The 22,701-nt window shown below is 40.8% G+C and overlaps 2 protein-coding genes across 10 annotated transcripts in view; one reads left to right on the plus strand and one right to left on the minus strand.

Moving 5' to 3' along the window:
- LOC125435840 (sodium-coupled monocarboxylate transporter 1-like) overlaps positions 1 to 9,877 on the plus strand; it is a 44,522-nt gene extending 34,645 nt beyond the window's left edge. For 2 of the 3 annotated variants that reach the window (XM_048502259.1, XM_048502260.1), the window contains exons 13-15: positions 4,658 to 4,761; positions 8,683 to 8,768; positions 9,362 to 9,877. In XM_048502259.1, coding sequence (XP_048358216.1) covers positions 4,658 to 4,761; positions 8,683 to 8,768; positions 9,362 to 9,412 — 241 coding nt within the window. In that variant the 3' untranslated portion in view covers positions 9,413 to 9,877. The remainder of the gene's footprint in view (positions 1 to 4,657; positions 4,762 to 8,682; positions 8,769 to 9,361) is intronic. The other variant, XM_048502261.1, reaches the window with a different exon arrangement.
- Positions 9,878 to 10,331: 454 nt separating this feature from the next.
- ANO4 (anoctamin 4) overlaps positions 10,332 to 22,701 on the minus strand; it is a 129,104-nt gene continuing 116,734 nt past the window's right edge. For 6 of the 7 annotated variants that reach the window (XM_048501362.1, XM_048501361.1, XM_048501359.1 and 3 more), the window contains 6 exons: positions 20,412 to 20,564; positions 18,958 to 19,105; positions 14,117 to 14,236; positions 12,940 to 13,045; positions 11,491 to 11,682; positions 10,332 to 10,948 (listed from right to left, as the gene is read on the minus strand). In XM_048501362.1, the coding sequence (XP_048357319.1) occupies positions 11,491 to 11,682; positions 12,940 to 13,045; positions 14,117 to 14,236; positions 18,958 to 19,105; positions 20,412 to 20,564 (719 nt within the window). In that variant the 3' untranslated portion in view covers positions 10,332 to 10,948. The remainder of the gene's footprint in view (positions 10,949 to 11,490; positions 11,683 to 12,939; positions 13,046 to 14,116; positions 14,237 to 18,957; positions 19,106 to 20,411; positions 20,565 to 22,701) is intronic. The other variant, XM_048501360.1, reaches the window with a different exon arrangement.

Raw genomic sequence — 22,701 nt, forward strand, 5'->3', positions numbered from 1 at the left:
TGTACTGCTTTACAGAGTGGAATTTGCACAAAAACTCAGCTTGACCTGATTTACTAGTAACAAATCTTAACTTGCATTTTGCAGTCTTTAAACGCTACAAGTGCAATGGAATCTCTCTCCAAGAGGATGCCATGCCTGTCAGAACACAAATTTAAAGGTCACAGAGTAATACCTAACATGGCATTCAGAGCCAATGGAGCAACTCTAATTGCAAAGACTGTGGCTTTATCAAAGCTGGAGAATTTACAAGCCTAGCTTTACATAAAAACACAAAAGGGAATGGTGAATTTAATACTCAAAGTTGGATGCAGGCAAAATGCTTCTGCCACAGCTGGTGTGATCTCCTTTCTTGGTGTGTCAAAGCTCCAGTGGCCATCTTGGAATTACCGTATATACTCGAGTATAAGCCAAGGGGGGCTTTTTCAGCATAAAAATGTGCTGAAAAAGTCGACTTATACTCAAGTACATACAGTATATTATCAGAGAAGAATGCACAAAGACTATTCCTGGAGCCAAAAGAAATGAAAAACCTTGCTGCGTGATTGCGTGAAAAAATTCTTAAAATTGCTAAAGACAAATGACAAGCAGAAGTAAATGGTGGTAGAAACAGAATCAAAAGGCTAAATGCAGCATTCCAGTGCCTTGCATGCAGAAATATAGAGAACTATTATAATAACCAGTGAAAAGAAATAGTAAGGAACAACAAAAAAGGAAGAACAAGAGATCTGTTCCATAGATCCAAGATGTCAAAGGGACATTTAAAGCACAGTTAGGCATGCTGAAAGATCAACATGGAAATACATTAACTGAACAGGACAAAATAAAGAAAAGGTGGGAACAATGCACAACTGCACAAAAGCGATTAAGGGATGTCAGATTCTTTCTGAAAATAATCTTTTGAAGAACTTAACAATTTTAGAAAGTTAAGTGAAAGTTGCATTGAGGACATTATGGAGAAACAAATCACCAGAAGCAGATGGAATATAGCTATTCTAAGCCACAGAAATGAAGTCTATCAAAATTTTGACAAAAACATGCCAATAAATATGGAAAACAAAACCATGGTCCACAGATTGGAAAGGATAAATTTACATTCCAATTGCCTAAAAAGGAGATAGCAAAGACTGCAGCAGCTATTGAATCATCACATTAATTTCTCATGTGAGTAAAGTCTTACAATTTTACATTTTACATTTTACAACAAAGATTGTTACTATATATGGAATATGCCTGAGGTTTAGATTGGATTCAGAAATGGAAGAGGCACTAAGGATCATATTGCAAGTTTACATTGGTTACTGGAGTGTACAAGAAAATTTCAGTACAGTAAAGCTTTTGACTCTGTGGATCATGAAAAGCTATGACTGGTTTTAAAGGAAATGAGGCCACAGCATCATTTAAAACAGGATATGGAGAAACAGAATGGTTTCCAGTTGGCAAAGGTGTTAGACAGTGATGTATTTTATCTCCATCTCTTCAGTCTGCAGAACATATATATCATAAGGAAAGCTGGATTAGATTTAGATGAAGTGAAAATTGGGGGGAGGATAATTAACAATTTGTATGTGCCAATATGTTACTGACAGACATTAGTAAAGACTTGAAATGACTACTGCTGAAAGTTAAATGAGAAAGTGCCAAAGCAGAACTATAGCTGAACATCAAGAAGACAAAAATAATTACTGCTGGAGAATTACTCAGCTTTAGGGTAGACAAGGAGAAAATCAATTGTTGAATACTTTCTATTCCTTGGCTCCATCATCAACCAAAAGGGAAATTGCAACCAAGAAATCAGGAGATTGAAACTGAGAAGGCAGCCGTGAAGGAACCACAAAGGATTCTTAAGTGTAAGGATGTGCCCCGCCCCCCTGGCAACCAAGATCGAGTCAATTCATGCCATGGTATTGTCTCTTGCTATGTATGGGTGTGAAAGCTGGACAATGAAGAAAGTGTTAGATTTCGTTTAGAGTCATGGATATGCCCAGTAGTGTGTGTGACTGCAGTTTATAGAAAGTTCTCCAGAGACATAAATGTAAAAGGTAAAACTTACATTTATTCAATCATCTTCAGTTCACAACTTTGTTCCAAGAAAAGGTAAATAGAAAGAACCCTATCTAAAGAGATTACTTTCCCTATGACAAGTGGGCACAACTAATGCGCCATCACGTGTGTGGAAGTGAGTGGATGCTGCAGTGGGAAAGGCCCCACTGAGCAGGCTGCCATTGACCATGCGCTCGGTTCAAAGGCTAGAGCAGAAGTGAGACTAGCATGGGGAAGAAAGGAAGTTAGTGGGCGGTCTCCTGGCCCAGACAAGGAGGGCAAACAAGAGAGGCAACATCACAGTTAGAGTGATATACAGCACCCCCCAGTGTCCAGGCATGCAGAAGTCGCTTATTCCAACAGAAAGCTGACCAGAAGAAAGTATATTACTTGGTAACGTAGTGTTAAGAAGAGAATGTTACAGATACCATGACTGCCAAAAAAACAACCACAGATCTGTAGGTTCTAGATCAAATCAAGCCTGAACTTCCCCAGAAGCTGAAATGACTAAACTGAGACTGTTGTACTTTGGTCACATGAGAAGACAAAAAAAAAAGGAATAATCTCCATCTAAGACTAAAAAAAAAGGAATAATGCTAGGAAATATTGAAGGCAGCAGGGAAAGAGAAAGACCCAACATGAGATGGACCCCTAGTTTGCAAGACCTGAGCAAGGCTGTTAATGATAGGATGTTTTGAAGGACATTGATTCATAGGGTTGTCAGAAGTCAGAAGCGCCTTGATGGGGCTTAACACATACCCATATAGTCAGAGGCGTACCGGGGGAAATGGTGCCCGGGGACAACACCTGCTCTGGGCCCCCATGCTTGGGGGTGGGGCTCAGGAGTGGGGGAGGCTTGGATGGGCACCGCAGGCCAGCTCCTGGTCTGGCCTGCTGCCGTGGCACCCATCCAAGCCGCCCCCCCCGAGCTGCCCCCTGCTTCCCTGTAGACTGCCTCCTGCCCTCCCTAGGCCTTAGAGAGGGCAGAAGCTGGCCTGCAGGGAGGCGGGGCAGTGCGCCACAGTGGGCAGCCCAGGAGCCACCCTGCTGCCGTGGTGCCCATTCGAGCTGCCCCTGCTCCCAAAGGGCCTGGGAAGGGAAGAAGGCAACTCAGACATGTACTACGAAAGATAGGTGTCTCTAGGAACCTCCCCCGTGCCGACCCAGCTCTTCTTGAGCTGGGTCAGTGTGGGGGAGGAGGGGGTGGGGTGATTTTGCATTGTTGTGCCCAGGGTTATTTGACCCCCCTGTCCTTGTGGGTGGTATGCCCCATGCATACAGTTCACTACTATACTTATAAGAAGGTTTGTCCTGTCAAATGCCATTATGGGAGTTATCACTTTCTATTTAACATCAGGAAGTGATTGGTAGAAATAAGTATAACTTCCACAGAAAGGACTGTTGACTAGAAAGTCATTGATCCCAAAGCAATCTTTGTAGGAAAAAAAGAAAACAAGGAGAACCTTGCTGGATCACACCAAGGGTCAGTTGATTCCAGCACCTTTTAAAAGTCATCTTAGTCAATGTACATTGCAGCATTTTGTGTTAGCAAACTCCATAAGCCAGATATATGTAATTCTTATTGCCTGTTATAAATCAATTACCAATCAATTTTATTGGGTGATCTCAAATTCTAGTGTTATGAGAGGTGGATAAATTTTTGTTTCTATATCTAACCTCATTTTTTTGAATCTTTTTGTTGTCCCTGCTTGTTTTCCTTTTTTCTAAATGCATTAATCTGTTGCCCACGTAGGTCCAAGTAACATGCTATTGGCAACCACCTGGTAGTTTATTGTAGAAAAGTTATAATGTGATACCAGCAAAGTAGTTTTCTATCTTACAGAAGTTTCTTCCAGTAAAATAATTTAAGGTCAAGTGGGGTGGAATTCTAACTTGTTTATGCCACATCGTCTGTTTCGGAGGGGATTCCATCTTCTTTATGCAGCAAAGTTGGAATGCTCCAATTTGTTGGCTGGGGAGAAAGAGAGAGGGAAGGTTCCCATTTCAACCCACTCCGTACATTCTTCATTGTAGGTCTGAGTCCTGAACTCTCATCACTGCAACTGGTTCCCAGCACATAATCTCTTTGATATGCTGTTCATGTGACAGCAAAGAGTGTGACCAAAAGATTTATTTTAATTTAAATAGTTAGCTGTCCTATCACTATCCTACAGTTTCTTGATAATGAAACATGGATGTTAATGAATAGTTTGAACTCTATCATGTTCCAGGTATGATTTGTCAGCTTGGACAGAACAACAACAAGAAGAAGACTTTATTTACAGTCAATGACCAAATATTTGGACAGAACAAATTAATATCCATATAACTTTTTTTCAGAACAGATTAGTGAGCAGAATCTTAACTTTGAACTAGATGCGAAAGATCTAGCTCTGCAAAGAAGATTAATAGATAACGACCTACTCTGATTGAATTTTTTTCACTGATGAAACTTTGAGTGGGATAAGTAGCCTGATTATACATTTTATAGTATTGATTTAAATACTATTCTATTGATTTAAATCTGCATAAATTACCCTTTGATTTGAACGGGGTTCTGAACATCTTTGTTATATAGTTTGAGGAGAAAAGATTACAATTGTTCTTTTTCTTTCAGATCTCACATTCATGATAATTGGTACTCGGTGTCCTACTTATACTTCAGCACATTGGCAACACTGTTCACAGTTATTGTGGGAGTAATTGTGAGCTTATCAACAGGTACCTTCATCAGTTTGAGTTTACTTGTAGAATCCATTCAAATATGAATTGCCTTTAGTTTTGTAAAGCCACATTTATCAGAGCATAAAAGGCTCTTGAATATTTAGAAGGCTGCTGCCCAAGATCTTTCTCTAAACCTAGGTCTTCATTCGACAGACATTATATTGAGTCATCTGTGTTCATTTTGTGTTAAACTTTTTTCTGTAGCAATACTTGTCCAGTAGAGAGCACTTGGCTTGCCCAGATGTAGATATGGCCAACTATAAATACCCATATATACTCGTGTATAAGTCGACCCGAACACAAGTTGAGGCACCTAATTTTATCACAAAAAACTGGGAAAACTTATTGGCTTGAGTATAAGTCTAGGGTGGGAAATGCAGCAGCTACTGGTAAATTTCAAAAATAAAAATAGATGCCAATAAAATTACATTAATTGAGGCATCAGTAGGTTAAATGTTTGGTTTGGCTCAGGGCGGTGCATACATAATACAATAAGAGTAGCATAGTAAGTAACAGTACATAATACAATAGGAATTAAGCGAAATAATAATATCAATTGCACAAGTCCCACCTGCACCAGCTATTCATCAGGTTAACAACTACCAGCAAATTAACAACTTATCAATTGTTAGATAACATCAGTTGTTAGATAACAACATCAAATAACAACATCAGCAACCATTGACATAATATTTCATACAACAGCAGCATAATAATAACATAATACAGAGCATAATAACATAACATTCCATGACAACATGATAATAGTATCAATAGCAATATCAATATAATGCCCTAGCACAATTAGCATGGCAACCTATATCCACCATAACATAGTTCCATAGCAAATAACTCAATCAACTAAGACTAAAACTAACAGGCTCGTAACTAACCTGATATAGCATACAAAAAACGGATGGTGACTTCCTAATAATATCCTGTTCCAACAGCTTAGCTACACTATCCTACCTACACTACCCCAAAAAAATCTCATTTAATGCATGCATATTAATCAATCCACCGTAACCTAATTCCCATTGTTACGACCAAAAATTCATAACTAAATAACTCTGCCACCGACCTCTCCATCCCACAGCTTGTCCAAGTGACCCAGGTTGACTGGCTGTCACCCTCAAAAAGTCAGGGGCCGTCCGCCACTGAGCCGCCGCAGCCCTCCACGCAATGCAGGAGACAAGTTGTCTGGGGGCCGCCAGAAGGTCCCTCCCCGGACTTAGCGGGCCGGCTGCCTCTGCGCCGCAACCCCCAGCGCCGGCCAAGCCATGGACCCCTACCCCAGCCGCGTTGGAGGCCAGCCGGCTGATTGGAAGGCAGGGTATTGAGCCACAGCTGGGGGAAATGAGCCACAGCTGGGGGAAAGGAGCGCCCCAGAAGCCTTTGGGAGGCGGGGCACTGAGCTGGCAAAGGAGCCCCAGCCAGGGGAAAGGAGCACCCCAGAAGCCTTTGGGAGGCTTTTTAAGGAGGGGCAAGGCGGGCGCATGCGGGTCCGGGGAGAGGGAAGAAGCTGGGGGCTGTGGAGGGTGAACGGGGCAGGAAGGGAGGTGGTGGAGAAGAAGGCAGAGGAGAACGAAGCAGAGGCAGAGGCAGAGAAAGCGGCTGAAAGGGAGAAGGCAGAGAAGAAGGCAGAGGAGAGCGAAGCAGAGAAGGAGGTTGAGAAAGTGGCTGAAAGGGGGAAGGTAGATTCGTGTATAAGTCAGGGGGGGCTTTTTCAGCACAAAAATGTGCTGAAAAAGTTGACTTATACGCGAGTATATACGGTATAATGCTAGAGCCAGTATGGTGTAGTGATTAAGGTGCTGAACTAGGACTTTGGAAACCCAGGTTGAAACCTCCACTTGCACCATGGAAGCTTTCTGGGTAGCTTTAGGCCAGTCACACAGTCTCAGCCCTGACCCTGGCTAGTGTTTGGGTGGGAGACCTCCAAGGAATACCAGCTTAGTGAGAGGCAGGCAATGGCAAACCACCTCTGAACTTCTGTTGCCTTAAAATCCCTACAGGGGTACAACAGTGATAACATCAAGGTTTATAAAAGCAATTCATTTTTTAAAAAATTGTAAAAGACATGAATTGCCTCCTTGGGAAAACTTGAGTGAACCTGATTTTTGGTTCTGGAGGAATCCCAGACGTAGACTGGATTATAATAACCACCCATAACACAAGGAAATCCATTCCTTTCAGAAAAGCCTAATCCTTACCAACATCACCGCTGTCTATACTCTGCTCCAGATAAAGATGTTAGTAGATTGTATATTCCTCCACCACAGAACAAAGCATGCTGGACCTTCTCTGTTGTAGAATGCTCCACCTGGTTCCTAGCACCTACCTTGCCCTGCTCCATCTGTTTGAAAGTAAAAATACATTTTGGCACAAATTCTTTTGTATCAAGAGCTATGTTTATTAATGCACAAATAATGGTTTTAATAAAGACAGTATGTAAAAATGAATGATAATTTTCATATTCGTTTGGCACTATATTCTTATGTGGAATCATACAATTTTCTCAACTGCTGCACCTCAACTGGCCAAACTCACATCTTTATGTGAAATGGAGAATAGTATGGATTCAGTCTTAGTTTAATTATCTCCGTGCATTTTGTAACAGCTCTCAAACTTCAGTTCAACATAGACTTGCTGCTCACGGATGCTCTGTTCCTGAAATATGGAACTGAATGGCATCAGTACCTTGAGGATAATCAAACCTACCTCAGGGGGCGAGCCCTGGGGGCAGTGGTTGGCACTGTGAGGGAGGCTGCCTCAGCTGGTGAGCTTGCAGTGGGTGGGGTGGGTGACTGGACTGGCAAGCCCACAGGAGCAGGGTGCGTACCTGGAATGGCAAGGCTGTGGCAGAATGGGGAGCCTGCCTGGACTGCAGCTCTCCAGGCCAGATTTGGAGCAGGGTGGGGTGACTGAGTGGATTGGTGAGTCCACAGTGGAAATGAGAGGGGGAAGTGAGGGGGTGGGTTACCTCAGCTGCCTCACAGACTTGATAAGCCCTCAAGAGGCTAAATCTGCCCCCTGGGCCAAATGCTTAATACACCTGAATTAAGCAGCTATTCCTGAGACTAAAAGCAGATGTTCGAAACAGTCTAAACATAAATAATCTCCTTGCCAGTCTACAGATTAGATAATCTACCCGGGCTGGTAATTGAGGCTCTTCCCCATAAACAAATCTGAAGCTACATTGAATGGATCAAGGAAAGTGATGTTTAGAAGTGCTTGTAGTTACACTGCAGCATTATTGTGATAATGACAGCAATAATGGCTGGCTATTAAATTGGACAAAAATCTGTTTGCCTGGAAGTTAGCATGTGCACAAAGGGACAACCTTCTGTTAACTAAATGACTGGGAATAGCATTTGAGTTTCATAACTCAAACCCTCAAACATTGATGCTCATATTGCAATACCAAAGCAGCAAAATCTGTTACTGGAGCCAGTGTGGCACAGTAGTTAAGAGCAGTGGCCTCTATCTGAAGAATTGGGTTTGATTCCTCACTCCTACACATGAAGTCTGCTGGGTGACCTTGGGCTAGTCACAGTTCTCTCAGAACTCTCTCAGCCTCACCTACCTCATAAGGTGTCTTTTGTGGGGAGAGGAAGGGAAGGAGTTTGTCAGCAGCTTTGAGATGCCTTATGGTTGAGAAAATAGGGGTATAAATTCAAACTCTTCTTCCATCTGTAAATAAACTGCCTGGCCTCAGTAGACAAGGAGCATGTCTTTCTGAACCCTTTATTTTAGCTACCAAAAAACAAACAAAAAACCACAACCCCAATCCATCAATTTCAAATGGAAGCAGGCATGGAGCTGACTGTATCAGCATGTGGACTGCACCAGCCTGAATGAACTTCCTTCTGTAATAAATCATATTGTTATACTATCTTCTGTTATACTATCTTCTAGGAGGATTAAAGCAAGAGGTGGACCGTAGACTTTTATTTGGCAAAGAGGAGTTAATGTCCAACTATATGTACTTGAAAGCTAAGTTTGTAAGTATAGTTTTGAGTTCTCAGATAACTTCATGAAAGCAATGCCCACTGGAATAATACTTTTGTATAGTCCAGTCATTTCCTTACATTCTAAACTTCAATCTCAGATTTAGTGGGGGAAGCACTATCAATATAAAAGTTATAAATATAAAAATGTGTGGCCACTCTGTTCAGAGATCCTTTTGTGCCACAGGAAACTTCCAAATGGTTCCTTTCTTTTTAAATGGTTGGTGCTGTCAGCTCATCATCTCATTGGCTGCATTCCTGCTCCCTGCCCTAAACAAGAGACTGACAATGAGTAGATGCATGTCAAAGAGGTCCTACATGCACAGGTGCCGTGGGGAGGGAGTGCAGAGCACTCTTATGCCTGTGCAAGAGCTATCCCCGTGGCCTGTACTTTTACTGTATTTCTGTATGGAGACTGTATTTGATTAATTGGAGAGAGATTACATTATGATCATAATCCAGCTACAGCCTTAATTAGGTTCATTTACATTGGATTGTGGTTTTATAAAAAGCAAGCAAAAATGGGTATGGAATCTCATGGGTTTGTTTTTTTTACCTATTTGAAATTATCGTTCTTATGTCTGCAGGGAACACCAGCTGAAAAAATTCATCCAACAGAGGAGGAAAATCCTGAGTAAGGTTGTTTGGTCCAGCAATCTAGATTCACTGCTACGTGAGGCATTCCACTGCGCAAGATGTCTTTGAAGAGCAGGACACTCCTAGAAACATTTCTAAAAGAGCTGCACTGAATGCTGCCAAACATAATACTGAGAAACGTTTGTGCATTTTAACCAAATAAGGGAAATCTTTTTTTTAATAATTTTGAAAAAGTTGGTTTGATAAATAGATGTAGATTGGAGAAAATTACTCCATTTTAGTAATGCATAAATGAGAACCTACCAAAAACCCACAAAATAATTTTAAAATTTTGGGCATCTTTCTGGTTGATTGAGGAATATAAAATATGGTTTTCTTTGAATGTTTGGCACATCTGAATAGAAGAACCTTTATGCTGTGAATGCTTTACAAATTGTAAATTTTACATTTTTACCCTGGATATTGCAATGAATATTAAGAACCAAAATAAATCTGTTCAAATTGTTGCTCAGTGCTGTAATTCTTGTTTTTCAAGCTGATAAACTAGATCCAAATATTTATCACATTTACCCTCTTCCAGAAGATCCTTAATATTTTTAATGGAATTAATCCCTTAAATGGGTGACAGGCTTCTTAATCCTTTTTTCTGTTGAACCGCTTCTCACTGACAGTGCCTCTGGCTCTGTTGTTTTTACTCCTTCTTAGAGACAGATAAGTGCACTGTGTTCCCCTCTCCTCAGCATGATGAAAGCAAATGGAGAGAGGCACAGTTTTCATCTATATCAGTTTTCCAGTTCAAATTGCAGCGTCAGCAGTTTCCACTGTGAAGATGCAGGGGAGGTCATGATTCACATACAGGGTGACATTGCCAATCTGCAATGACATTGGCAATCTGCGGTGACATTGCCTTTTGATACCTGTCATATAATTTTGTGAAATAACTTCTTGAGACACAAAAGCAAGAATTTCATCCATAATTTATTTTAAAGTTTATTGTATTACATTATATTAATGCTAAATGTCGCTTTACGTTGATAGTGGAGTGTGGAAATCTGACATTCTTTGCCATAGATATATTTATTTATTTTTGCTATTTACAAATAAACAGTATCTATATACTTTATATATACTATACATATGGGGTACAGCAAGTCCCCTAAAAAAGAATATATATATTTATATATATGTAAACAGGGTGTTTGATGTATGCGATGTCTTGGTAGGAGATGATAGTTGTAGTCGTAGCTGACATACGCAGGTTTTTATGCATTGAAGAGTTGAAAAAGTCACATGGGACATAATGCAAAAAGGTAGCAAACAGGCTGAAAAACTGTCCAAAGTACACAAGTTATCTTCATTTTAAAAACTGGGCCCACATGCCTGTTTTGTCTAGAATGACTCATGAATAGTGATCGTATGTAAATTGCAAAGTAATTCCACAGTAATTAACTTGAAATGTGCTGCCCTGTTTCCTATGTCAAATGTTTGTGGCATGCATTGAGGTTGCATCTTTTTCATTCTCTTGAAGGTAGTTTCTTGGAGAGCTGGAAAAAGCAAACAGCATATAGGTCTGCTATCTGGAGAAACAAGTAAAAAGAAATAGCTTTAGCTTTTTCTTTAGCTTAGAAGACACAGCTATATACAACTGATTTCATATTTAATACCTCCAGAAAGAGGGAAATGGATACAATTAGGCATTTCTCTGGCCAATTCAGACTACAGAAATTAGTACACTGCCTATATTCCCATCCAGCTCTGCTTACCTGGGCAGAATTCAATCAGTTTGCATCAGAGTTCAAGGGTAGCTGAATATAGCTACATTTTATTTCCCTGATAATGGCCCAAGTCATGGTGCAGAGGGAAAAGGGGACCTTCAACAGCATACAAAGTAGATCAGTTGTTCCAAAGAGCTAGAGAGATCTCTGGGCTGGGTTGTGTGTATGATCTTGGTGTTAAAAAGATGCTAAATGTGGAGAAATGCTGACAGCTTACTTATTAAACTGTGGTGTTCAGAGTTATAAAAAAAATTACTCAGACACTTGATTATGGGAAAGGTTGCAAAATGCTTTAAATCATTCATATGGGAGTATAGAAGCTGAAGTATTCAATACCTACTTACTTATGGCCACTCGTTGTTGCATGATTTCCCATTTTTCTTCCTCTCTTTCCGTTCTTTCTGGAGACGCTCCAGTTCTGCTTCATACATCATTTCCTGGATCAGATATTTTTCTCTTCTCATTCTATCCCTTAGATCTTTCGGAAGGTCTGGGATTAAATAGGAAATCAGGTGTTTTATGCAAAAGACGAGGTGCTGCAAAAAAAAAGTTTTTTAAATTGGTGAATTCATCATAGAAGCAAGAAGCAGAGCTCTTCAAACCAAAGTAGAAGTATAATCCGTACAATTTGTATCTTTATATATTTTTTATTTTGTTCTTTATCATATTATCATTGTTAATGCAAGCATTTCTGTTGAGCATAAGAAAGATGAATGTTAGTAGAATGGCAGGCCCCTTCCGCACAGGCCAATAAACATGGGTGTAGGACGCTAAAAAACCACTGTATGATGTCAAGGAAAGTCTACCAAGCTCACCATAGTTATGAAATTCCTGGTCAATGTTGCTTATCAGCACCATTTTTAAAAAAAGAAATAAAATAAAAACAGCTTTTAAAAGAGACTGATGTACATTAACCAACATAAGTGCTCTTAATTAAGTTCTGTTGGGATCCCACTGAAAACTGTGGCCTTAAAATGAGTTTAATGTGCTCAGTGGAATTGCACTCTTAATTGTATCGGCTACTACAGTTAATAGCAACAGATGATCCAAGAGTAATTGCTTTAGATAAGTAAAATATATTTCCTTTGGTGCCTGCTGTCAGGGGTGCAATTATTAAGATAGCAGCACCAAAATTTCAGAGTATCTTCGTGAGACCCTACTGATAATACCACCCAGGTTTGGTGAAGTTTGGTTCAGGGGGTCCAAAGTTATGGACCTTCAAAGGTGTAGCCCCCATCTCCTATTGGCTCCCATTGGAAACAATGGGGGATGGGGCACTCCCTTTAGAAGTCCATAACTTTGGACTCCCTAAACCAAACCTCACCAACCCTCGGTGATATCATCAGGAGAGTCTCCTGAAAAATCCCTGAAATTGTGGTGCTGCTAGCCTAAAAACTGCACCCCCTTCAGGCCAAAACCAGAAAAAACACTGAAAATACAAAAATCCCCACAAACGAACCTGCATTTTTGGCTCCCGCCAACTGCCCACTTTGCCCAATGGGAGGAGTGCCTCTGATAAAAATGCCAGAAAATCCATCTGATCTTGCATCACTTATGTCACATCTTTTCCAGTCCTCTAAATATCCCAGCTTTGAAGGTTGGATTTGCTACCTGAAATGATTTCTAATGGCTATGCTGAAAATGGGATATCTTTAATAATATCTGCTAAGAGAAGCATCTTTTATCCTGAGCAATTTAACTGTAAAATTAAATTTGATCTCAACATCCAAGATCAAATTCAAAATGTTATGCACTCTTATATTTTGCAAAATTTTATCAGTCTCAAATCTTACCTCAAATACAATAATGAAAGCCAACCGTGCAGCTAAGACATGCCAGAATTGTAGTGTGTAGCCATAGGGCACTGGAGCATGGGGAGGGTCACGATAGTCTCTGTATCTAAAACCAAACAGAAAGACAGTTTTGTTCACTGCAATGAAATACAATGAAACATGCATATGCACACACCTCTTTAGTAGGTTGTTATGGATTTTATGGATCCTGGAATCTGTACCAGCATAAATTTATATGCTAATACTGATAGCCAAGGAACTGGGGAGAAGCGAAGAAACAGAAATACTGTACCCCCAAGCAATGCAAGGGATTTCAGGAATAAACAGAGACTCACTACATTAATTAACTACTACTAAATACCAGAAAATAAGACCTGCCAACAAGAGCTGGATATTCTAAAACTTGTTTATAGAACAAGAACCAAGGTTGATGCAACTTGCACTGCACTAACATGGCTGATCTTAAGGCTACTTCCTTGCCTTAAAGCCAGAACAAAGGAGATGTGGCAGTTGGACAAGCAACCAGATCTGCACCTTGCAGAAACAGCGAAGTGAACATGTGGAAAAGGTAAGGTGACCAGATGGTCACCTTTGTGAACTGGGACGGCGGGTAGGTGGCTGCGCGCGCGCGCACTGCCTTCAGGGAAGCTGCCATTTCCCGCCCTGTGACAGGGCAGGAAACGGCAAGCCCAAGAAGGCCGTGCTCCTGTGGCCACGTGCGCATGTGCGCGCGGCTGCAGGAGCGCACTGCCTTCTGGGGCGCTGCCGTTTCCCGCCCTGTCACAGGGCGGGAAACGGCAAGCCCCAGAAGGCCGTGCTCCTGCGGCCGCGCGCACAGGAGGCTGCCGCACTGCCTTGCGCCCCAGAAGGCAGTGCAGCAGCCTCCCAAAAATCGGGACTATTGAAATAACCCGCGGGATGCGGGACAAATTGTTAGAAGGCGGGACTGTCCCGCCAAAAGCGGGACGTCTGGTCAGCCTGGGAAAAGGGGACTGTGCCAGTGAGGGAGGATTCTCATAGTCATTTAGAACTGGGAGTTGCTGTATTTTTGACTGCTGATTGACCTTTTTAAAGACATAGTACATCACTATGAGAGGGCATCTTAGAAATGAATATATCCCTTCAACAAGGGAAAAGATCTTTCACATGACAGTGTTGTTTACATGCATTTCTTTACCTGCAGTATTTTAATGGTGAGCCAGAGAACTCACTTCCATTTGATGCTGGTTCTGAACGATGTTCAAAGTCAGCCACTAGAAATACTGATAAACTTGCATTAACGTAGCCAACCATGCACCTAGGAGACAAGAATTTATTTTGTCATGATTGTTTTAGATGTTTGGACAGTAAACAAAAGATTAAAAAAATACTGCATGTGGGTTATAATAATATACAGCTCTCTTAAAGTGGTACCAAACAATTTGTTACATTATTTTTAAATAGTAGCCACAAATTAAACATTGTAAAAAATTAGGCTGTTAAATCACAGTTATAATTGCACAGCCCATGTGCAAAGCTTGTTATGTGTTAAGTGTCCAGAAGTGCTCGCCATGGTGTAATCACCAAGGTGTAATTGAAGGCACCCTATGGTGCTCCTGAGTGCTCCTGGAGACTTAGCACATAACAACAAGCATAAGGATTCTCTCACTTTTTAAAGCTTTGCATCCCTTTGACTGACATATTGATGGAGATTAACTTCAATACAGGATTTTACTGGATTCCTGTAATGATTTATGATGTTGACTCAACAAACTGCTTTTCGATTTTTACTTAACAATACTTCAAATCAACATTCCTCTTCAAATCAATTTCAACACATATGCTTTATATATGGACTGTGTATAAACCATGTGAAACTGTAATCTAACAGCCCAATTTTTTAGAATGTAAAATTTAATGGCTACTAGTTACAAATACCGATAATATAAAAAATTGTTACCGCTTTAAGAAAGTTGTATTTTATTACACATGTTTTTCAAAAACCTTTTGTTGCTTTCATACCATGGTGCCTGTTCATTTTCTGCTTTCAGATTTAGACAATAAAGTTTACAACCAAAATTCTGATTACCTGGATTGTCATTAGCTAATGCTGAACGTTCTGGGAAAAGTGTTTGTTCACCAGCCTCTTTTGGAACGGTAGTACTTAGTAAATATGGTAACAATCCAGGTCAATGGATGAGATATGTGGGTGGTGGGAACTACTTGGAGAGTAAATGGCTACCTTCAAAGTCCTGGTGATCTGGACAGTGGTGCTCAAATTTATCTCAAGGTATCTAAATTCACAATTTCTCCACAGTTATTTCATATTTCTTGTTTATACATTATATCTGTTACCCACTGAAGTCTTACTTTGCTAATGATTATTTTTAAAAAGAAATTATCGATTATTTTTTAAAAATATCTATATGGCTTCTTTTGAGACCTAAGTGGGCTGAACATTGTTTTTATCAATGTTTTTCCCCCACTGTAATTTTTGCTGACTTTATTTAAAATACATGATACCAATTTGAGTACAAATAATGAGTACCATTTATAAAACATTTGAAAATAACCTTAATATATCTTTAAAGTAGAAGTGAGTAACACTGGATAAACTGGCCACATAATCTTCCCAAAGGCTTTCCACTTGGGCTAAGGAGGAGTTATCAAAGATAAATATCTTTGCTGCAGGAATTACAAATAGCTTTGGGGAGTGTTGCATTTCATAAGCAAATCTAAGAAATTAAGTGTATGATGGGAAAAAATGGGTTGCAAGAAGGTAAGCAGGTAAACTCTGCTAGATTAGATAGTCTATGCTCTGTTTCACATAAAAATGTTAGTAGATCATATATTCCTCCCCCACAGAACAAAGCATGCTGCACCTTCTTTGTTGTAGAATGCTCCACCTGGGTCCTAGCCCTGCTCCCCCCATCTGTTTGAAAGTAAGACTACATTTTGGCATAAGTGCTCTTGTGTCAAAGTCAGTACTGAAAACTCAAGTTGTTAAGAGCCAAATGTCCCCACAGAACACTCTGCAAGTGTGACATGAACAAAGTGTTGTGTGCTAAAGTGCTATGTGTTTCTAGTACCCCAAGATTCAGTCAAGGCAAGCAAGTCAGTGTGAATGTTTAATGATAAAGGTGGTTTTCAAAAACATGGTTTGTACCATGAAGTCCATTTTAGTTTGGATGGAAGATTTCAGACTCTTTCTGCCACTTTGAGTCTCAAGACATTTGGAGTACTATCGTAAGAATTCATACAATTTTGGGATTTGTGAGAGAATCTCCACACCCAGGAGCTACTGATCACTTGCATTAGACAGAATACAGCATAGGTGCACTGAGAGTGGGCAGCAAATAGGGGTATGGTGGCCCTGGTTGCTTCACTTCTAAACACTGTATCCCAATTTCATTATTATTGCCGACTTTTAACTTTCATTGGCTACATTGTTTCCAATGCTCATTCTACTTTACAGAAGTAAGTTAAAATTAATGCACAGTAAATTACTTTCAAGCCAGCTGATATGGCTGACACTTACTGATGAATTACCTGTCCTTTAAAGATAACCCAGCAACCACAGAGAAGGCTGAAAATCCCTTATTCAGTGCAATGCTGGATTTCATCGTTTTAATTTTGCTGGCAAAAAAAAATGAAGGGAGCCAAAAACTAAACAGGCACTCAGAATATCTTGTAGCTCTATGTAATGTAGCAGTGAGAGGCAGGAGTCCATTATTTCAAAGTCAGGCTGAGCTGTACATTAATGGAAGAATTTTATACAGTTCATTATGAAAGCATAACATTTGTTTTCCCTCCAGCACGTACCGAAGTGCCAATCCTTGACAGGCTAATGAGGTAGCTGCATTGCCAATCCCTAACTGTAACTTCAACTGTTCATTTTCTGCCAGTGACAAAACTGCTGTGACATCCAAAATATGCCAAAAATAAAACCATCACCAACCCCCCCCCCTTCTGTGCATCAGAAAGGGAAACTGAATATAACAGTGTCTTATGAAAGATACATTTAGTAAAACATGGTGTTGTTCATTGGTTGAAGTGTTAATGCATTTACTGGCTGTAGAATTATACTTTTATGTTCATGCTGTGTAAACACTGCATATAAATGTGTAAACTTTTGACATGCAGAGATAAACTGCATTGGTAGCATTTCTTTCTACTCTTTCTTAAAGACCCATATGCATGACCTCCCTCAGCCTTCGACATCAGGGCCAAAAGTCAGAATGCAAAAGCTAAAAGTGACAAATGGTGTTGCTACGAAGCCTCCACTTTGTTGGCCTTTCTCTCTCCCCCCCCTGTCTTAACAACTAAGACCACTCTTCCCTGCCAAAATGAGTCTGCGGCCATTTACAATACCAGGGCTTAGTGCCAACAAACAGGCAGGAATGGGCATAATTCAAAAGGCAGGTTCAGAAACGAGAAGCCATTCTCTTTGTCGCTCCCACTAATTAGGACCTCCCAGTAATTATCAGTGTTAACTCTCTTTCTATCAGTTTTAACTATAAGTTCTCCAGGCATACTGACTCAATATGGGCCAGTTGAAATGTCCTTTAAATGACATTACCTCAATGAGGTAAGAGTGCCCCCAACCCAGCTCCTCCCTGTCCTGCGCCTTTCCCTCCTTATATGTAAACATTCCCATCCTTCTCACCATCCTTCAGTTAGGGGGCATAGCTCGTCTGGATGTTATATTCAAGTCCAGGAAAGGGAATATTTTGTCCTTGTTCACACCCCAGTCTGATCATGGAAACCGGCCCCAAATTGTACGTTTCACAGTTTCTTCGAATGTACCTACAATGGTGTATCTGTACCTGGCTCATGTTACATGTCTCATCAGTTCACTGTTCCTTCCCTTAGAATTACCTTTTATATTACAGGCTGCCCAGAAATTTGGGATCCTTGCCTAAGTATTTGGAGCTCTGTTTGGCAGTTGATTGGAACTCTGGAAGCTGAGAGCCAGCATGGTATAGTGGTTAAGAGCAGGTGGGCTCTTATCTGGAGAACTGGGTTTGATTCCCCATACTTCCACATGAGCGGCAGGGTCTTATCTGGTGAATCAGATTTGTTTCCTTATTCCTACACATGAAGCCTGCTGGGTGACCTTGGGCTAGTCACAGTTCTTTTGAACTCTCTCAGCTCCATCTACCTCACAGGGTGTCTGTTGTGGGGGAAGAGGAAGGAGTGAGTTTGTAAGCTGCTTTGAGACTCCTTACAGCTGAGAAAAGTGGGGTATAAATCCAAACTTCTTCTTCTGTTGGATAAATTATAAGTCATTCTTCACTTTCTTGCTCTTTGGACTTTTGTCTCCCACTTCTTGAGAGATATACGTTGTACAGGTCTTAGTGCTGAAGCAGCTTCATGACTCTGTCAAAAGATCACTTTACAGCCATTTGTGTGTGTCATTGTCCAGATGCATTCCTTCTAAGATGAAAATAAAATCTAAATGAGGAACTCTTAGATCTGAGTTGAGTCCAAACTGGGAAGCAGACCTCATTCATAGATAAATGTGCCTGCCTAACCACTCACAGAAACAATGACCACATGGTGAGAAGGTTGTATAAATGGGGCCCTAACTGTATGTCCTTGAGAAGCTAAACATTACCAAAGGTAAAAAGAAAATCAGATCATTTCTCAAAAAAACTTGTAAGAACTTGACAACTAAGTCACAGTAAAATGTTGACCTCAAATGAAAATATCAGGCTTTCAGTGCTCAGTGAAAGGAAAACCACATTTGACTAAACAGAACCCACAATGCCGCAAAAGACAACAGAAGGTTGTAATTCAGGGCTAATGTGTGCTGTTTTATTGTGTCTGATTACCACAGTCCTATTATGCAGGTTGCTACAGCTCATGCTTCCATTTCTGCACCAAATACAGAGATGCTCCAGGCAAAATGAGATTCGGCCTTGTTATGCACCTAGAACTGAAACAGGAGAATAGAAAAGAGGATGTATCCCTACAAGAAGTGATGTTGGGCATGGAAACCTGGATAATGTGAGAGCGTTTTCAAAAACAAAAGCTTACTTTTGTCCAGCCTCCCCTTGTCCTGCACATGGTCCATATTTGTAAGCATAAACAAGCCGGGGAATAAAATCCGAAGTTACAGCTATAACAAATGCATTTGTAATAACAGAAAGAATTCCAATGCCTTCTAGAATTCCATACCAGATTCCTGTGCAATGAAGAAAAATGTGATGTCAGCTCCCGGGGCAATCATATAAGACAAGCAACAGTAAATTAGCATTTAATACTACAGTCACTATTCACTGTCTAGTAAATGGCCATGCTATTCTGTCACTGATCTGAAGATCATGCTTCATGCTCATGTGTCTTCAAAGAGAATGTACATCTTCCATGTTATTCAATGCGAAGTTCTATTCTGTCTCCTTAAGCAATAGACACCCCCCAGTCTTTTGGTCACTGCTGAAAAGGCAACAAAGCTTTTGACTAACATAAATTAGAGCACAATTGAACATTTGTTACTCTATGGAATCTATGGAACAGGGTATTAAGAGCAACAAATGTATGGTTAATTGGTTAGCAGAACAACAACAAAAGGAGATAGAACTCTCTTACTATGTTGGCTTTAGTACCATGTACTGTTATGTAGGACACTGACTTAGATGTCCCAGGCTGGCCTGATCAGATCTTGGAAGCTAAGCAGGGTTGAACCTAGTTAGTGTTGAATTCAAAACCACCAAGGAAGTCCAGGTTGCTATGCAGATGCAGGCAAACCAGCTGTTAAAGTCTCTTGCCTTGAAAACCCATAAGGGGTCAGACTAAATCAGCTGTGACTTGATGGCTTTTTCCACGACCACCAGTGAAGCCTCCTCTATTCCACTGTATGTGTGACTTGGCCTAGCTTTCCACTGGAATGTTGGTCCCTATTCCAAGAGACAATTCAAATTTAAATGAGAGACACAAAAAAGCCTTGTATTCAGACATTTCTAATAATCAGGATGTCTTGATTAACTTGTGTGCCAATTACCAGTATGCTGACAAGGCAGTACTGCAACTATTTGATACTTCAGTGAATGGGCAAAACTCAAGTGTACCTTGAGACACTAATACACACAGTTTGGGTTTTGTAAAGTATGTATCCACTCTGGGAGGTTACTCTGTGAATCTCCCCAATCTAAGAACTGTTAACATGTGTGAAAGGAGATCCCCACATATGTTGTGTGTATTGCATTTTAAGAATTTTCTTCCTGGGTGATTCCCATCTCCTTCTGAAAGAAGCTGGCTGGTATAGCATTCTGTCACAAGTGTACTTTGGCTTTCTTTGTACAGTAGGCTGCTGCTAGGAGGTAAATTTCATGTCCCAGATTTTGAAAATAATATGTTCCATTTTTAGACTTTTCTTAGTAGTTAGAGCATCTGGGACTACACATTTCAGCTTTCTATTCATTGTGGAAACATCAATAATTCTGATATATAAGAAGAGTACTCTTGAGCATGCATGTAAGACAACTGCTTACCTATATCTTTGGCTCTTGCAGCTAGTGGCCGCCTCCACTGTGAGACAAATTTGTATGCATCAAGACGGATTTCAATAATATTGTTAAGTAAAGCCAGAAGTGGAGCAAGTGGAAAGGCTGCCACAAATATGGTTGTGAATCCAAACTGAAGAACTGGGAAGGGAGGAAAATGACACTGTCTGTAATGGCAAGTTGGAAAATCAATCCAAAACAGGATCTATCACTTGATGCTTAATTTAATTTTTCCTAGACATTTCTCACTTCAACGTCTTTGTTCCTGAACTGCTCTTTAAATGTTTTTGGTGCTTACATCTGATGATCAGCACAGGAAAAAAGACACTAAATGGCATAATGAAGCACAAATGGAAGCCTAGGTTTCTACCTGACACATGCACTTTGACACTTTCAAAGAGCTGGCTAGTGAACTTGCGTTCCAGCTTGCTACAAAATGGAAAAGGGTAAAATGAGAGTCTACACGGATCCTCCTGAATTCATATGATTTTTGAAGTTTTACCCAGACCCCTACAAAATGCAAAGCAGGACACAGATGATATTTTGGGGTCTGATAGGAACAGGATTTTGGAAGCTACTGCAGGCTGCAGCAGGAGAGTGGAGGCAAGGAAGTTGTACTCCACAAGTGAAAATTCTTCTGAGCACAGAAAACTTGGGAAATCGAAGACCAGGTTTTCAAAAGAGCTGATAACATGCAGTTCCCGTGGACTTGACAGACCTTTGTAGAATTTACTCCTTTAATGCATCTCTATACAGAAAGTCTAAAGTTTTACATTTGGTATTCACTTTTTGTGTGTGTGTGTGTGTGTGTGTGTGTGTGTCAGATTTCACTCCTAGGGTCTGAGGAACATTTCTCAGATGCAGTACATTTTACTTGGTAAATGCTGGCATAAATATTTTTATTGTATTTATTTATTAGATTTGATAGGCAGCCTCTTTCCTTCTGGGATGGAATGTCCAGGGATCCCCAGGGATTCTACTCAAGCACCATGTGCTAAGAGAACATTCATTTCATTTGTTACTAGTAACTGTTCCCAGTGCAAGGAATGTAATGAAGCTCTTAGCAGGGAAAGGAAATTGAAGGAGGAGGTGGAATGAAGTGAAACTAGTCAGAAATTCCAAATTTAAACCCCTCTCATAGTTGCTTCTCTCAAAGAAAGAAAGAACACTCCCATGCACTACTGTTAAAAATAATTGCTCTAATATAGAAATCAGAGCACACACAGTGCTATACACCAGGGAAGGTCAGACTTTATGTTTCTGGGAGCTGCTTAATTTCAAGAGCCTTGAGAGCTACCAGTCACAAAATGGCTGCTTGGTGGCTCAGTCAATAAAACAACTAACAAAATGGTAGCTTGTATGAAAATTACAGCTTCTCAGAGCAGTTTTGCTGTTTTCAGGTGGGAAAACCTTCCTCTGCTATTTTCCCAAAGTGTACTCCCCCACTGTAACTTGCCCTACAGGAGAACATGTATAAAGTTATCATTATATTTTGCCTGGAGGAGGCAGATAGTTTTGATGCTGGTGGACGGAGTTAACAGCATGCTTCTTTCCTGTCCAGGGCTAGGACTTGTGCTTGTGTGCACAAGAAAGAGGAGGAGAGGTGGATGGGAAAAGATAGTGGTGCTGCCATTTTCCCATCCAGAGCAAAGGAACATGCATGTGTTAAACTCCTCTTTTACACAAAAGACAAAGGAGTGCTGCTGCTGCAGTACCTTTAAAGGGGATGAAAAGCAAATGTCCAGGACCGCAAATGGTCCTGGAGCTCCTGGCCTCATTTACCCCAGGAGAGGATGCTCCAGCCCCCAGGACTAGAGTCCATTGGGATGCCGAAGTAGAGGTAGTAGTAGAGGGAGGTGACAGACTAGGGGAAGCCAGAGGAAAAGGCTTTTCTCAGGGAACCAGGGAAGAGGGCTTCCTTCTGCCAGCACTGCAGAGGCCAGGCTGGAGAACTAGGGGCAAGTAAAAGCCCAAACAGAGCAGGACCAGATTCTATCCTCATCAGCAGAGCTACCAGGTGGACTATCAGCAGCTGCCCTAACACAGGTGAAAGGAGGATTTGAGAGACAGCTTCAGGGAAAGCAGCATCTAGGGGTGGAGAAGAGATAGGATGGGAGACAAAGTGAACACAAACAGGAGGGGGACCCAATCCCAAGATCCTAGGGTGAGCTCGCTCCCGGCTCAGGCAACCAAGGGGACCAATGAAAGGAAAGGCAATCCCCTTAAAAGGACCCAGAGTTTGAGGCCTGGGAGGAAGTTGCTGGGCTTTTTCTTAATG

Source organism: Sphaerodactylus townsendi, linkage group LG06, assembly GCF_021028975.2.
Source record: "Sphaerodactylus townsendi isolate TG3544 linkage group LG06, MPM_Stown_v2.3, whole genome shotgun sequence".
Classification (NCBI taxonomy): Eukaryota; Metazoa; Chordata; class Lepidosauria; order Squamata; family Sphaerodactylidae; genus Sphaerodactylus; species Sphaerodactylus townsendi.